Source organism: Pyrgilauda ruficollis, unplaced genomic scaffold (assembly GCF_017590135.1).
Source record: "Pyrgilauda ruficollis isolate IOZ18807 unplaced genomic scaffold, ASM1759013v1 scaffold30, whole genome shotgun sequence".
Lineage (NCBI taxonomy): Eukaryota > Metazoa > Chordata > Aves > Passeriformes > Passeridae > Pyrgilauda > Pyrgilauda ruficollis.
The window spans coordinates 7,939,596-7,956,074 of NW_024524378.1; the positions used below are offsets into that span (position 1 = coordinate 7,939,596).

Sequence of the window (16,479 nt, forward strand, 5' to 3'; positions counted from 1 at the left end):
CACAACAACAAACTCTGTTCAACGGAGCTAAATGTCTACATGTTTCCTCTGTAGCAACTGGTCTCTGAATGTTTTTCCTCTTTCACAGGAAGATTAAACCAGCCTTCCCACCTAGAGTTCTGCACACCCCCTTTAATAAACATTTTAAAATATACATATTTTAAATATACAAATATATTTAAAATATACAATATTTTAAAACATTTTAAAATATAGTCCAACACTTTTATATAGAAATAGGATTCACACAGTACTATGCAGTATAACATAAAACCCCCAGAAAACAGCTCTCTGTGAAGCCAAAATAACCTCCTACTTTTAGTCTATCTGATTTTTTTCTATACCTGAAAAGAAAAAGACTGAAATATATGGAATTATTATTCAAAGCTAGGCAAAGTCTCTGTCTTACAAAAATGGAAACTATTTGCAGTTAATACTTCTTTTTAAGTATCAGACACTAAAGATAAACTAAAGTAAGTGTCAAATATTGGTTTTAAATACTAAAAAAGACTTTGCAATTAAACTATTCAAAACATCTGGCTATGGGCTAATTTTTCTATCCATATAGCTACTATAAATAATGAATTAATTCTTCCTCTTGTTTATTAATTTGCTCTGGAGTACTGGCTTCTAAAAAACCCTCAAGTAGCTTATTAGCCTGTGGTAGAAGGAAAGGAAAACTTGTACTTTTACTTGTAGAACCAAATAACTGGAGATGAAAAATAAAGATGAGCAGTGAAAATTAATTAAATGAATTAAAAATACCCCACAAAGCCCAAAATATAAATACTAGCTGCACTTAAAACAAAAACAAAGTTATACTGGGTTATATTAGACTGATTAGCTATAAATTAGCCTCAGTATCTAAAAAACCCCAAATCTTGTTTTGTTTTTAAATGTTCCTATGCAGTTCTTCAGATAATTTTATGTATAGATGCTTACAAAGTATCTCTGCAGGTTTTTCTTGCAGATAAAGGTCCAGCTACAATCACGCCTCTTTTCAGCTTTGGCTGCCAGAAGCACTGGAGTTACCTGATGTCTGGGCAGGTACAGGCAGTATTTTGCAGGCAGATTGAACAGCAGAGCTGGTGAGCTGCAGCCTCCCCTAAACCAGAAGCTACCTCATTTTGGTTAACTGCATGCTTTACTCAGGTTACCAAACCTCCTTAAGATGCAGGGTGAAATAACTTGAACTCAGCACCATCCTGGCACAAGTGTGTGGGTTTTGAGCAAACTGCATCCAGCCACTCTGGGGCATGGGGAGGAGGTCAGCTTTGCCTGAAGATGCCCCTCCAGACTTTGAGATGCAGCAGCTGAGCTTCCTGCAGAGGTCTCACCTACTCCTCTGGAAACTGGCTTCACACAGCAGTTCTAGGATGGCAAGATTTTGTTGTTGTTTTTTACCAAAATGTAACCATTCTATTTCTCTACTTGCAGTCTCAGTCCAACAAAGCAGAAAATGGCAATGCAGTGTGGTCTGATGCTTAACTAAGACTACTGTCCCCCTAGATTATGTTTCTGTCAAAATCTAATGATACAAATAACTGAGATTGTTTCTCATTGAGGGTGCTGTGACTGCAGTGATTTAATGTCAGTAATCAAATGTTATGTACTATGCTTTGCATCAGTTGTTTAAACAATTAAGGTTGTTGTCAGTCACTCTCCCATTCATTTCTCAAAACCAAACAAATGTTGAGTATCATGGCATATGATTTGTATATGTATATTTGGAAACAAAGGTGCTATGACTTGGTGAGGTTGGCTCAAAGCCTTGAGGGAACAGGTTGGAATATAAAGAATAAATTTTGGAGGACGAAAACTGTACAGATGAGGCAAGGCACCTACAAAGAGGTCTCAGGAGCAACTGGTAGCCCTCACTGAAGCTAAATGAATCCTATACACAGCATCCAAAATGCTATGCCTGGCAAACCAGTCTACCACCACCATGTCCATTCTTCACTCCCCTCCTGAACAACCATATCAAGTAAGTCACTAATGGTACTCAGGGCCACATTTCTTTCTCCCTGTCACACCAGACTGAGTGGCAGCATATTCCTATCCTCAGTCATGGATGGGCAATGGCTGGTCACACACATGCCCCCAAGAGCCAGCTTTCACAGCCACATGTCAATATTCCTCAATAAGCCTGATTTCTGGAAGTGCTTCTTCAGGAATGAAATTCCCCTTAAAAATGTTTTTGTTTAGGATAAATGGTTTTCATTTTCCTCACTAAAACCTAGTTTGCCTTTTCAACCCTACACCACTGGCACATTCCAGTGGGCTACAGAGTAGAGAAGCAGATCCAGGACAATGGAGGCAGACTTTTTTATCCACTGGACATGACAAACTACTCCCATTTTCAACAGGAGCTACCTGCAGAAGTGAATTTTTTAAGACTGCAGAAAGCCATTGCATTCACTCTCCTAAATGAAGTTGCTTATTGACTCGTACATACTGGAGTAAATGGAGACTATCTTCTAACCCAGGAAATATTCTGCAGTGGCAGCACAGGAACCTGAAGGGTTTGCTATGAGCAAAATAAACCTCCTGATCATAGTTTTGGTAGAAACACTGTACAGGTTTCTGCTCAGCACCACATTTTCTAGGGCCATATACTGGTCAGCACTTTGCTGGTACCAGGACTGCAAAGTCTGTGGAATTCTGTTGCACTTGGAGAGGTGAGGCAGCTTTTCCCTTCACTGGCAAGGCGGGCTGCAATGCCAGCATCTCAAGTGCCAGGACAGCTGGTGGGTTTAGGAGACAAAGCTCTATAATCACTCCAGCAGAAACAATGAATTATGTTCAAGACACCCATTTAAAACCCGAGTCTAAATGAAAGAAGGGAAAATTTGTATACACGATTCAAACAATGCAGAAATCAGGGAGATTTAAAAGCAATGCCTGACATATGTAAAAATCAAAATTAATTTCTCTCACTAGGTTATAAGAAAATTATTATCATGATTTAATTATTTAGGTACTATTACAGTTGTTAACTTTTAAGGAAGGTGAAGCTACAAATTATATATGATCTCAAAAATGAATACTTTGAAAACATGGGCTTGTTTAATCATTGTTGTGTGAAGATTTCTGTACCACCACCAAGTCCTGCACTGCCTAGAGCTGAGTATGCCAAGCAATTTGCATAGCCATTCTTAACTAAGCAATTATTTGCAATACTTGGCAATACCTTGCAAGCCTCAGTAGAGAGAATAGCAGCCAGTGCCACAGTCCATCAGCTTTGGAGAACATACCCCATATTGATACACATTCACTTCAGGTTAGTGCTCATGAAGAGCTGCTCCAGCTCGTGGCCAGGAGGAAGCAGTGAGAGCATTTGGCTGAGCAAGGTCCCTCTGCTGGGCCCCCCAAAGGTGCCAAACCTGCACTAACCGTGCGGGGCTGCTCTGCAGCATGTTGACATAGACCCCGATGAGCACGTGTTCATCAGCCAGCCTGTCTGCAACATCGAGGCTGTACTGTAACCTGGAACAGGGCAGGGTGTGAGCCAGACAGACACAAACAGAGAGAGCAGGAGCGAGTAAGATTGTGAAATGGAATCTAGGAATGAATACTTCAGTGTTCTTAGAAAAAAAATATCTAAACGAAATAACACGCCAAGTGCAGAAATTATTTTGTTATTATTGTAATTATATGTTTAGTATTTAGTGATTTAGGATGGTAGCATACTACTTGATGACAGAGCTAGCCTCAGAAATCAGTGAGATGCCAGATCAGGCCAGGAACTGAAGCTCTGGAGCTGTACAGTAGCATTTATTACAAAATACAGCAAATTGTGAGGTCAACATTATTTGGTTTACTATACTATATATTGCACACAAACATTAATATAGATGTGTAACATACATGACTGACACACTGAATTCACAAGCTGGATTTGCTTGGAAGTGTCTGATTAAGACCGTATGCATCCAGGTGTACATACATATATTTAAACATGCCTTACTTAGCTCACTGGGTTAATTGCTTATCACAATTTTCTCAGGAAAGATGTATATAGAATACATTAAAAACGGGAGGAATAGAGGAAAATGTTTTGGTTTAGCTGTGTTAGTGCAAGTTAAGAACATACTCTCTCTTTAACTTACCCTTTGCCTTTCAAGAAAGCTGGAGCAGCCCTAGCCAGCAGTTTGCTCTGCTCTACTTCAGTATTCTTGGAAGGAGAGCTAGTTAATAAGACAGGAAAACTAAGAAGAGGGTAAACAGTGATGTCTGAAATTCATTATAGAACAGAGTTTGGAGAAGCTCATTTGAGTGCTCTGGACTGAATAAAAATAATAGAGGCTCTAAAGGAAGTCTAGAAAACGTCAGGAAATGCAAAATCAGGAATTACGAGTTTTTCCTCCTGTTCTCCAAAAGCAAACTATTTAAAGCCTCCACTACAGAAATTACAAACAAAATGTGTTTCTCTCTCAAGTGCAGAGATGAAGGCTTGTGTATTTTCCAGATGGAGTCCGAGATAAACATGGTCTCAAATGCTGCTTTTGAGCTGGGAAAGCTTTACCATAACAGCTAAATTGCTTTTCTCCACACTAACTGTAAGATAGTTTCAATAATCTGTGGAAAGGCGTTTATTTGGATGCAGTGATGGGATACAGCAGTTTAATTTTCAGAAGTACTGTTCTTCTGTTGATTTAAAATAATATATAGTTCACCAAACACAGTTTTTTCCCAATTACAGTATTTAATGAATTGCAGTAACTGCCTCTTTCCCAACACTTAAATATCCATGTTAACAAGGTACCACTGGCTAAAAATGAGAAACATTGAAAATGTTCGTTTTTTTCATGCTGCAGCATTTTTTTTGTTTGTTTTTAAGAAACAACAAAGCAAAACAAAATTATATTTTACTTTCTTCTTTTTAAAAATTAATCACTTTTTTTTTTTTTTTTTTTGTTTGGCACCTCATGGGTGCAAAAGCATGGATGCACTTGGGCATCCAGGGGTGTATGGGTCTGTATGTGTGTGTAGGCAGGTAATGTTGCACAAATGTGGTGCCTGGTAATCTTCAAAACCTTCAATAGTGGGACAAAGAAGGAATTAAATGAAGTGAGATTTGACTAATTCCCCTCCTTTTGGGAGGGCAAGGTTGGCAGTAGGGTTCTGAAGAGGATGGGACCAAAGGTTGTCCTAAGAACTCAAGCCTATTGATTTATAATAAATTTGTAAGATAGCTGAATGAAATGCTGTACTGCACAGCAAGAAAAAATATTTGTTTCACATTTCTCTTCCCACCAGCCTGCAACTTATATGTGTTGCACTTCCACTGGGGCAAAATCCATGCAGAAAAACATGTGCCATGCCATCTAGAAGGATGTTTTCCACACGTTTTCTTCCCAGTTACAGAAGGAAAATGCATTCACAGGGTACAGGGTTTGCCACTTCAGCCAAAAATGCACCTTTCACTTCTAAAAGTACAGATAAGTATGTTGCCACAGTGGGAGACCGAAGGCCATGGCAGATTTTGGGCCTTGCTTTCTAACAGTGTGCCCTCCACCAACCACAAGCTCCCCTCTCCTATGCTCCAGAGGTCACACAGTTATGTGGAGAGACAAGCAAGCAAGGATTACTCACTGAGCAACTGATACCACGGCCCTTTCCTTTTCAGTTGATTAAGCAAACTTTAATCTTCCAGCCTTTTCTCATGAGTTACATTTTCTCTGTTTTTCTGATGTTTGGGTGTCCTCTGGACTACAGATATGCTAGCATATCTACTCCCTTACTGCTGCCCTAAACTGCAAGCAAACCTCTAGGCAGATGTCTCCTCCTCTGGGGAATGAGTTTTAATGGCTTTCCACATGATGTTCCAGGGTCAAATGCAATCTAACAATTGTATTGCTGACTTCAATTAGTTTGTGGTTCACTGCAACTGCTAGGTCCTCTTTTAAAATATTTCTATCCATCCAATTATGCTCCCATCTTTTATGTGACTATTTGCTTCCTTGCTACAGCACTTTTCACTTATAATTACTGAATTTCCTGTAATTGATTTCAGATCATTTGGACATCAATTACTACCACTGCTGCTAAGCTACTTTTCTTTTATTTAGAAACTGCTCTCCAAGCACTCCTTTCCACAACTATTTCAACCTTTGTACCACCTACAAATTGGATGTATTCACTCTATTGCTTCCATTAAGTCACTATGAGAAATAGTGCAGTGCCTAATTTAGGACAGCTTTCAAGAATCCCAACAGATGTCCTTCTCCTAAATCAACAGCAAACTTCTGAAAATGTCATTATTCATTTTCAATGTTGTTCTTTTACTAATTTCCCTATGTCTGTATTTCCTTTGGGTACTTCTGTGTCACCTGAGACTATGTTTAAAGTCCTTTTAAGGTCAACTTGTATTGTATGTGCTGCTTCTTTTTTTACCCACTGGATCAGTCATCCTGTCAATTAAATAAATTAGTTTGGTTGATATAATTTGTTCTTGACAAATCTATGGTGGTTATATCTTGTTTATTATCCTCCAGATGCTTACTCTTTTATAATTTCAGTATCTTTGGAGACCAAGGTTAGGCTGCCTCCTTTATAATCCTTTTCACCTTTGTCCTTGATTCCACCTTCAACCCTCCTTCATTTGGAAGAGCTGACATTTGTCCTTCTTGTTCTTCCATATCTTCCTACATCCTCCACATATCCCCCAAAATAGAACTAATACTTCAGAGATCATTCTGGCCACAGAGAATTTCCAACTGGAACAGATATTTTAAAGATATATTCCTGCTAAAATGGAACATCTTATAAGATGCTAAGTAATGCTTCTCCACCCAAATTTAGAGACAAACCTTCCAGCTGTGAGCAGATGTCTATGAAGATATAGACCTAATAATATTGGTGTAAATGTTAAGCCCTCTTTAGTGTCTACCTGGCTACTAAACAATCAAATATATAAACCTTTCCTTTAGCTCATAGTCTACTGAATAAGGCTTCTCATCTTGTTCTGAAAAAGCCATGCAAAGGCAGTTGAAGTCTACCATGCTCCTTAGAGACAGGAACATGGAGAACAGCAGCAACCAGTGTGTTTTGCTCCAAGTTAGTTGATGACTAGAAATCTGGCCTAATCTCTTGTTATGCCGAGGTAGAATATCAATTCCTTTAACTTTTATGCGGAGTTCAAAAAAGGCACCAGCCATTCCGACTCAGCGTTAAATAAGATTCAATTTCTCCTTGGCTATGGATATCTGATATCATAGCGCATTCTTTCTATCTATCACACAATTGCCAAGTCATTTCAAGTTCACCAGAATGTGTTGCATCACACCATTTATTCCAGTTTATTACCCCTTTAGAATAACTAAATGCATTAGCTGTGAAGGAGGGGCTGAGAAAAATGCAAGAAAAAACATTCTGTTTCCTCTTATCCTACCTAAGCACAACAATTCAATAGCTTAAAGAAAACATTTATAAAGAAAGAGCAGGACATTGTACCCATTAATATGGCAGCTATATACTTTAAGTCAGCATGACAGACTGCAGCAGGGGAATAAAATTATTCAAATAAGGAAAAAAACTATTAATTCAGTGTATTGAGTTATTTCTCTTGACCGGAGAAAAGTTTCTATAATGCTAAGTTTGCTTGTTTTGATGTATATCCAAATCATTGGGTTTGCAAGGGTATTACCTATTGCAGTAATCTTCCCTTGTTCTGCTGTCCTCTAGGACATTGGAAATAGCAAAAACAAATGAGAGAAAACCCCTGAATATTAGCTACAGCAAAAGAATTACAGGCCTTGTGGTTTTTATCATGTTAGCTGTCAACAGCAAATGACCATGATTTGGTATTTGGGAGAAGATCACAGACTTTTTTGTTTCTTCTTTTCTAACACAAGTGCTTTAAAGCTGTTCTTGAGCTGTACAGAGCATATTGTTGATACCAATTTCCACCCTGTATACATAAGGAAGAAAGGTGCTTGTAATTGCTAGGCCAACCTCCTCATTAAAGCTCTCTTATGGACCTGCTGGCTCAAACTAAGCAAACAAGCACAGAAATTTTAAGTGGACTTTAATTCTAAAGCAGTTTGAAGAAATTAAAAAGCATCTTTGGGAAAGCCTGAACCCAACTTCCTTTGAGCTTTGGAGTAATTGTGTACCCACCCAAAATCAGTGCTTCGGATGCAACTGAAGTGTAAATAGTATATAATGTTCCATCTCCTTTCAGCTGCTCCCTGCAATTTGTCACTGCGTTTGCCAATTATTAAAGATCTTTTCTCAACAAGATTCTCCATCCTTCCAGTTAATTTCCAGTTTTCACCCCTGTATCCAGAAATATAGTAGTGTGCTGAACTTAGGAGATGCTATCCATTTCCAGCAGCAGAATGAGCTGGTGTACTGAATTTAGCATTTGCTGCCACAGGGAGGAATTGGTTAGAATGGCTATGTTCTTATGTGAACACAAGTAGCTGAAATAAATACCATGGGAATGCTATGAATGACTTTCTCTGCCAATTCTCCTTTGAATAAACATTCAAATTACATAAAAATGTCACTTAAAGCTATCTGAAACCTCTGGACTAGACTGGAACACAAATTAAAGTAACCATAAGTTATCTGCAGTGAAAACACAGCCAGCAGAGCTTTTAGTGTTGATTACATCCAGCTAGAAATTTTACCCTGGGTTTGTACTCTTATTATAATATGAATCATGGAGTATTTAATATAAAACCAGCACAATTGCAAACAGAGCCATCAGTTTGTTTCTCTGATGTTCAAGAGGGTAAGCTTCCACTAATGGGGCCTTTAAATTTTCCCAGGGCAATTGTAACAATAAAACTTAAAAGAATGAATGAAGATACAGTTATTAGTCTAACCCAGACTGGAGATCTTGGCATTTAGCAGGAAAGTACCTTCATATCGATAATTCTTACTGAATTATAGGTAATGCTCATGGACTAACAAGAAAAAAAAAGGAAATTTCCACATAATTGCACATAAAAAAGCTGGGGAAACTGTTCTTATGCAATTGCATATTTCTTTTATGCAGAATGAAACAGGATCTTCCTTTAAGTCACTGAGATGTGAGGGAATGCTGGAAAAAGGATTCAGCAGTGAGAGGCACGGGTCCAAATCCAGTGCTCACTATGTAAATGGGAAGTTTTCATTAGCTTCAGGAGGACTTAGATCTGCCTTTCCTGTGGTCATTTTGAAAAGCAAAGCTGAGGGGTCTGGGAAGGGTTATTGGCAAGCAGCACAGGGCGGAACAGCAGCCACCCACAGCGAGAGCTGAGGCAGAGGAGGCTGGCTGTGAGACCTGAAATAATTTCCAGGCTTTTGTGCAGGCCTCTTTCATTCCTTGGTCAAGAACACAACAGGCAAGTCATACGTTGATGATGGAACCATAAAGGTGTAGTTCACAAAAGTAGTGTTTCCAACTTCCACTGGACACATTAGTATTAATCCTATGTGAAAGGGTAAAAGGAAAGAGTTGTGCTGCGCAGAAGCAAGAGAAGTTGGCAAAGCCCACAGCCAGCAGGAAATCTATTCAAAAGACTAATTAGAGCCACAGAAACCCTCTAGCCCATCAGAGCCTTCCTTAAAGAATATTTTGTATTTTGAGTAGTTTAGCAGAATTGCTAATGATTTAGTGCATGAGCTATAGAACTACTGCGATTAGTAGGTTAGTGCTCTCATACTGACCGTGAATTGTTGTGAAGCTGATTTACATACAGCTTTATAAGAGAATGCTCATCAGCCACAGGACTGGCTGCATTTATACCCCCAAGTAACCTGAATGATTCAAACAACGAAACCTTGTTAATACCTCAAAAAGAATACACAGAGAGCAGAGTGTTCAGAGAGGGTTCGTAACAATAAATCCAATTTATTTAGAAAGAATACTGACTTGGCTGTTTGTAGGGTGCTTTTTCTTACCAATAAAAAGATGCAAATTAAATTTGTAAAAGGTGAAAATAAAAATACTGAGAATAAGCTGTCAAACTCCTAAAATCCTGCTATGCCAATGAAACAAAAGTGACAAAACTTCTAATATACAATCAGTGTAATTACTTTACATATCAAGGTACAGTTAACTCTAAAAAAAGCCAGAATGACTGCTGCATCATGGAAACTTTTAACTGTACAGGGATGTCACACTATGCACTTATGAGGAAGTCTGGGTGCCTATGCTTGAAGGGGCTGGTACTATCACCTGCCTTCAGGGGATTCTCATTAAGGAGTGTTTCCTAGGAAGAAAAAGGAATTCTAACAGCTCAGGACGCAGGTACGTTTAAACCTGATAGTTAAAGACAGTCAGTTGCTAAAGAAAACAAAAGTAAAATAATCAGGTATGTTTTACAGGCAAAGTGAGACAAGCAGCACAGTAGACAGTGCTGTGAGTGTCACTGCAGGTCCCTGGCCTAAGGAGCAGTGTACTTTTGTTGATCGAGCACAGGGACGTCTTGGGAATAAACAGAAGCATCAGCAACACTCCTAAAGAGTGCTGTTCTTAGCGACCTCTCCTGGAGAAGCTAGAAATACTTTACCCTGCCTTGCACATAAACCCCATATATTCCAACTACAGAAATGAATCTGCATTTGCAGTCTCTCTGTATAGGCAGCGGATCTGACCTTGGGGACTGCTTTGGGACTGGCTTTCAAAAAGCATCTCAGTCACACCCAGTTGCACTGAGACAACACAGAATTTGCAGCTTACAGCTTGTGGTAACAAAATTCATAAATCAAAGAAGTAGTAAACCATCTACACTCTGACTTTGCAGTGTACACTGCAGGTTTGGTTTCAGTTTTTGTGTTAAAATAAGTAGCTGTGCATACCCAGAGATTGTGTTTAGTCATTTGGGAGCGCTGAAGCACTGACACACACAGCAGGAATCAAGCAATAAAATGCACCCAAGGAAGACACATTGCTTATCTTCCCTAAGACAGCAGGAAGTTATTTTCCTGCCACCTTCTTACCTATGTGCATTTGCAGGCTTACATAGATGGGGTCAGACAGCTAGCAAAAGCTACACACATATTTTGGCTGGATGAGCCAAAATATTGAGTCAAAATGTACAGCCAGCTGAAAGCACCTCCTCTTTGGGATTTGTTTCTGATGAGACTCCCCTGGTTTGTTTACTGAAGGGTCAGTCACCATATTCCAAGACTATTCCTTCTTCCTTGTTGATTTTAATGAAAATCAGAATGGTTTAACAGGAGAAAGGATGTCTTGCTATGTCTTGGAAGTATGAAGACATCTTCTCTTTGTTCATCCACATCTTGTGGTATGATGCAGGCAATCCCAGTGGGCAATGGCATATCCCAGTTCCTATTCCCATGGTGCTGTTACAAAATGGCTTCTCACCAATAGCCCATTTTGGGTCCCTATGGGAGGGTACCTGGGGTTGCATGTGAGCACTTTTTAGTGGGTCAGGATGGTTCAAATGAGAGCTGAAATTCAGTGCTCTGCTGTGGGGAGCCTGGGGTGCCTTAATTTCAGCCCTCTGTTCAGATGTCTGGGTATCATTCTCAACTAACCAAGGCATTTCTCTGCTCATGTCTCTTGATTTTACTGTGTGAGAGGGCTTGGGGTTTTTTTTTCCACTGTGAGGGAGCTGAAAATTTAAACTTCCACCACTATCATATAATGGTCTGACATAAATAAGGATAAGAACTCACCTTCTGTTTGCAAAGGGACTTCCTGAGGGAACAGAATGGGAGAAGAGTGTGTCGTTCATGCTGGTTACAGGTCGGGGGGGCCTAAAAGGCAAAACATCCAGCTGCATTAATTTTGCACCAAAACCCCTTCCATCATCAACAGTATTTCTGTAGAACAGAATGAGCTTGTTTAAAGTAACATTGCAACTGGCATCTTCTGCTTTACACAGTAATAGTTTAAAATTATAGATGCTGTGGTTTTAAGAAGTCGATAAAACATACTGGTACTTAGGCCTGGAGGGAAATAATGTCTTTGTGTGTTCTGAGGTGAGTTTTAAGCAACCTGCTTGACCTTTTTCCCCCTGCTTTGGTAGAACAGCCACGATGCCACTGTTCCTTTCCAGAGGCAACAATCCAGGATGCAGTCCCTGCTTTCAACCAGCCAGGATGAGCACTGGCAGTCAGTTTTCTGTGGCAGCATGGAGGTCTGCAGCATGGAACTGCCAATAAATGACACATCTTTTAATGAAGTTATTCCTGATGCTAAGCTCCGTGCCGCCACATCCACATAGTGATCACAGTGTATCCAAGCCCTCAGCATCTCATAAAATACATATGGAATTTTAAACTGGCTTGATGGCAAACTTTTTAACCAGTATATCAAATCCAAAGTCAAAATGTAGAGTAAATATTTAGTTCAAGAGGACCCATTAGTAATGATGATTTTATTATTATATTCTTTATTTCCTGCTTTTCCAAAAAAAATGAAACAAGAAGGAATTTTTCTCTGCTTTCTTTTACTGTCTACTCTTAAAAATAATCTGTGTGTAATTTTCTCCTTCTGTATCCATTAAGGAGAAATTTCCCCTTTTCAGCAGACTTCTTATGGAACATTGGGCAAAAGATCTATCCGCTCAGGAACAACTAAAAGGTATGTTATTAAAATCACAGGGCATTCAATCAGATATGAGCAGAATCTGAAGCCACATATAATTCGGACCTCAATTTGCTTAATATTTCCTTTAGGCTCTGTGGAAGATCTATCTTGCTTTTTGAATTCTGCAGATGTGCAAACTGAAATGTGGTAGCCATCTGCAAAATATTCACTGGGCTCCAATTGTGCAAGACAACTGGTCAACCGAAGCATTTCCAAGAAACCCAGTTCTGCATGTAACTAAACCATTACTGTATATTTTGTCCTGTAACTTCTTATAAAACAGAAAAAAATATGGTATTTGAAACATTTAAATGAATTTCTCAGCATGATAATGCTACACTGATTTTTGAGAAGTTTAAACCTGTGAAAAGAAAGAGGTAGGATGTGGAGCGTTATTTATTCATTTGTTTATTTATTTATTTATATGAAACTACAGTTTTAACCTAACCCTGCATCTGCAGAACCACATGAAAAACTTAAGTTCTGATCAGTCATGAATCTGAGAAGCAGTCTTTTTTCTTCCATGTACTTATAGAGAAGAGTTTAATGCTATTTTTTTTGGTAATACCAATTTTTCCAAGCTTTTCCTTCAACAAGTGTACTAAAGAAGAAAAATACTCACCAAGTATCTCTTTTGCAGCAGAATAAAATGGAAAAGAGATCATTAATTAAATTGTCAGTTTAATATGTATATAGTCTAAGTAATACATTGGACATACTCCATTCTTATGACCCTGATTCTGCAAAAAACATGAGAGCCTTTATTCATAAAAGGTCATCAATCTGTTTACAAAAGCAAAGTTACTCTTGTGTACAGATGTCTTTAAACTCCAAGACCTTGCTAAGGTTTCCTGATTAGCATTACTTTGTCAATTCTCATAATCAAAAAAATGATACTAAACTAATCTGGAGCTTTTCCAAGGCAAGTTTCCTAAAGGCTAATGCCCATTGTCACGGTCCCCAGGTTCCACTTGACTATCAAATGGATGTTCAAACACACAGAGTTGTGTGATGTGGTAAGACAGAACAACAAATTTTATTGCAAAGCAAAGGAAGACTCAGCTATTGACTATAAATTATACCTTTCTGAGGTTATTTTTAAACTCCTGAAAGTGAGTGATTAAGCTGATAAAAGTGATACTGAATTAACTGTCCTCAAGGAGACAGAAAACACTTGATGCTATTGAAATATGCTATGTAATAAAAGCATGCTATGGCACAACATATATCCATAGGAATAAACCAAATTAAATAGGAGGAATTTTCCAAAGTGCTCCAGGCTGCTCCAACCTGTTTACACTGATGTCAAAAATAATGCTCCCACAGGCTTAAGATGGAAATGAAGTCAGGCCAGCGCAGAATAGATTTGAAAAATGCCTCTATGGCCATGCCATTTGTTATCTCTGCTGTCTGGACTTTCTTTAATGTTGCTATTCTTATGTACAGAGAGAAAAAATGACCCTTTCATCAGTGGGAGGAGTTCTACCATCAGGTTTATGACACATTGATAACTACTTCTCTAGATGAGGCTTTAGATGTATTTCTTGCTTAATTCAAAATTTTGTGTGGCAACAGTAAAACAAAAAAGTCATGCAGTCTTTTTGTCTGGTGCCAGGCAAAGGTGGAAGAACAAACAAAAGGAAAGTCTCTAGAAATGCAGGGAGCACTTGTCCCCATTTAAGCTAGAAGCTAAGAAAAGGATACTGTTTTGTTGCCAAAATTCTTCCATCTAATGCAAATATAAATCCCCTTTTTTGCCTGGATTCCTGCCCAGAGCTGTTTCTCTCAACTTCCATTATGTTTAAAAATAAAAACTGCATCAGTGAGAAGATGTTCTCAACAAGGTTCTGTAGCATACCTCTCCCCTCAGTTAATTTGTGTCAATTATGCTGTAGATCATGATACCTCCACAACTTACAGGTTTCTCACTCATGCATCCTTGTAGCCAATATATATTGCCAAGTTATATTACCATCAATCTATGAATAAAGAGAAACTGTCATAAACCAGAATAGATGGCTGTTTGTTCTCATATCCCATCACTCTAAATTGTCCGTATATTTAGGAATAAGGGAAGGTGTTAATTTCACAGCAAAAATTTGGATCAGTTCCTACTTAATTATGGTACCTTTCCCTTGCCTTGCCTAAATGCATTTAATCCATTCACAGTAGCCCAGTTTTCACTACCTTTTATATTCTGACATATCCCCAGCCTTCAAGATCCCCCTGCCAACAGGGAACAGAGGCTTCTCTTTCAGTTTCAAGCTCTCTGTCTCTCTCCATTTCCCTTAAGGTCGGCCAAAATCTGCCCTGTGAAATTATCACTGACTTGCCAGCAGGGCCAGGCACAGCAGTGAGGGAGCTCAGCAGATCCAACTCCGGATCATTTCTGCCAAAGAACAACACCCTCCCAGTACTCTTCCATAAAGAGGTGCAGGGGTTTTAGCTGAATTAAGTGTGACAAAGATTTGGCACTATGTACCTGTCAGAGGCACCTTGTCTCTGAAGACCAGAGCACTCTCTAACACCTTGAAGAAGTTGTGCTATAACCACATAAGGAAGACCATCAGCATAACTCATCCCTAAAATGCCAGGCAGGTTGGGTGAACTTTCCCCACAATTGCACAACCCACAATGGCTGGAGGGCACTTCCCCTTAGAGATGCTCCATACAAACACTCAGGATAGACAAAGGTAAATATGTATAACAATTACAGACTAGAGCAGTTCCAGCAGCCAGTAACATAGGTATGCAGTATGGAAATACAATTCTAATAGCTGCTGCCCAAAATGCTTCAGTCAAGAGCCCTGGGAACATGGTTAAGGAAGATATTTTCTTAAGAAATATACCAGAATAAGAGAAATACTTTAAAGGCAGTATTTTTGGAATAGTTTTTCCAACTTAATTTCTTTGTACCTTTCTTCTTATTTTTTTTCTTAATTTTATGGGAAATTTAATGTTTTCTCCCTTTTTTTTAAGGACCCAAGAAGCAAAGGGAAGCCAAATTGATAAATGAGAAAATCGGAGTGTCTGCCACTATGGGTAGTGGACATGCTTTAGAAAAAAACCCATCCAAAGTGGTACTTTCCTCACCGTGCACAAATATATTTTCTTTCTGCTTTGGGTTTCTTGACTCATGCAGAAAAAAAAAGTAGTGACATAGTGCTGCTATACCAAAAATAATCTTGCTTTCTCAACATATCAAAACATAAGGGTAATAGACTCTTTTCAAGTGACTTGGCAGTTGAAGGCCCACTTTTTATGCAGACTAACACAATTCTTCAAGGCTGGGTGAAGCCACAGCTCCACGAAAGTCAGTGAGAACTCTGACACCTTTTTTTACAAAATTGGTCTGATTTCAGTTTCCTCTGGTGCCTTGTGTCAAGGCATACCTGTGATACACTGAAGTTAACAGTCTCTAATGACAGAAGTGATGTTCTCAGCATCAATACATCCCAAAGTGATGAAACTCCATAAAATTGCATGGACATCTCTTGAGGAGAATGGGGACATTACAATGTTGTGTCCCAGTAGATGATTGTATGTATATATCCTATTGATTTTTACAGGTGAAGTCACACCAGAAGGAACACTTTTACAATAAATATCCCCACCAGCAAATTTGCACTTGTGATGCATTGGGCTGGACAAGTCACATCTGCCTCCTGCTTTGTTCAGAGCTGTAGTATCTACACTTGGTGCAAGCAACTCTTACAACAAAGCTTACTTTGTCTACAGCACACAGATACTTACACAATATGAGCCAGGTTTAGAGGTTTTTCAGGCTGGTCAGGGAACATTGGGTGCAAAGGTTCACGGCTGGAAGCACAGCTTAATGACTTGCTAAGTGCATTAGTTAGCTTCTTAGCAGGTGATTTCTGGGAGGAACAAGGAAGGTAGAGGTAATCTGGACAAGGTACATACTG

At 39.0% G+C, this 16,479-nt stretch overlaps 1 protein-coding gene across 10 annotated transcripts in view; it reads right to left on the reverse strand.

Moving 5' to 3' along the window:
- DTNA (dystrobrevin alpha) overlaps positions 1-16,479 on the reverse strand; it is a 221,230-nt gene that overhangs the window by 33,940 nt on the left and 170,811 nt on the right. For 7 of the 10 annotated variants that reach the window (XM_041473811.1, XM_041473806.1, XM_041473810.1 and 4 more), the window contains 5 exons: positions 16,307-16,431; positions 11,638-11,718; positions 9,661-9,750; positions 4,110-4,187; positions 3,394-3,486 (listed from right to left, as the gene is read on the reverse strand). In XM_041473811.1, the coding sequence (XP_041329745.1) occupies positions 3,394-3,486; positions 4,110-4,187; positions 9,661-9,750; positions 11,638-11,718; positions 16,307-16,431 (467 nt within the window). The remainder of the gene's footprint in view (positions 1-3,393; positions 3,487-4,109; positions 4,188-9,660; positions 9,751-11,637; positions 11,719-16,306; positions 16,432-16,479) is intronic. The other 3 variants (XM_041473813.1, XM_041473814.1, XM_041473816.1) reach the window with 3 other exon arrangements.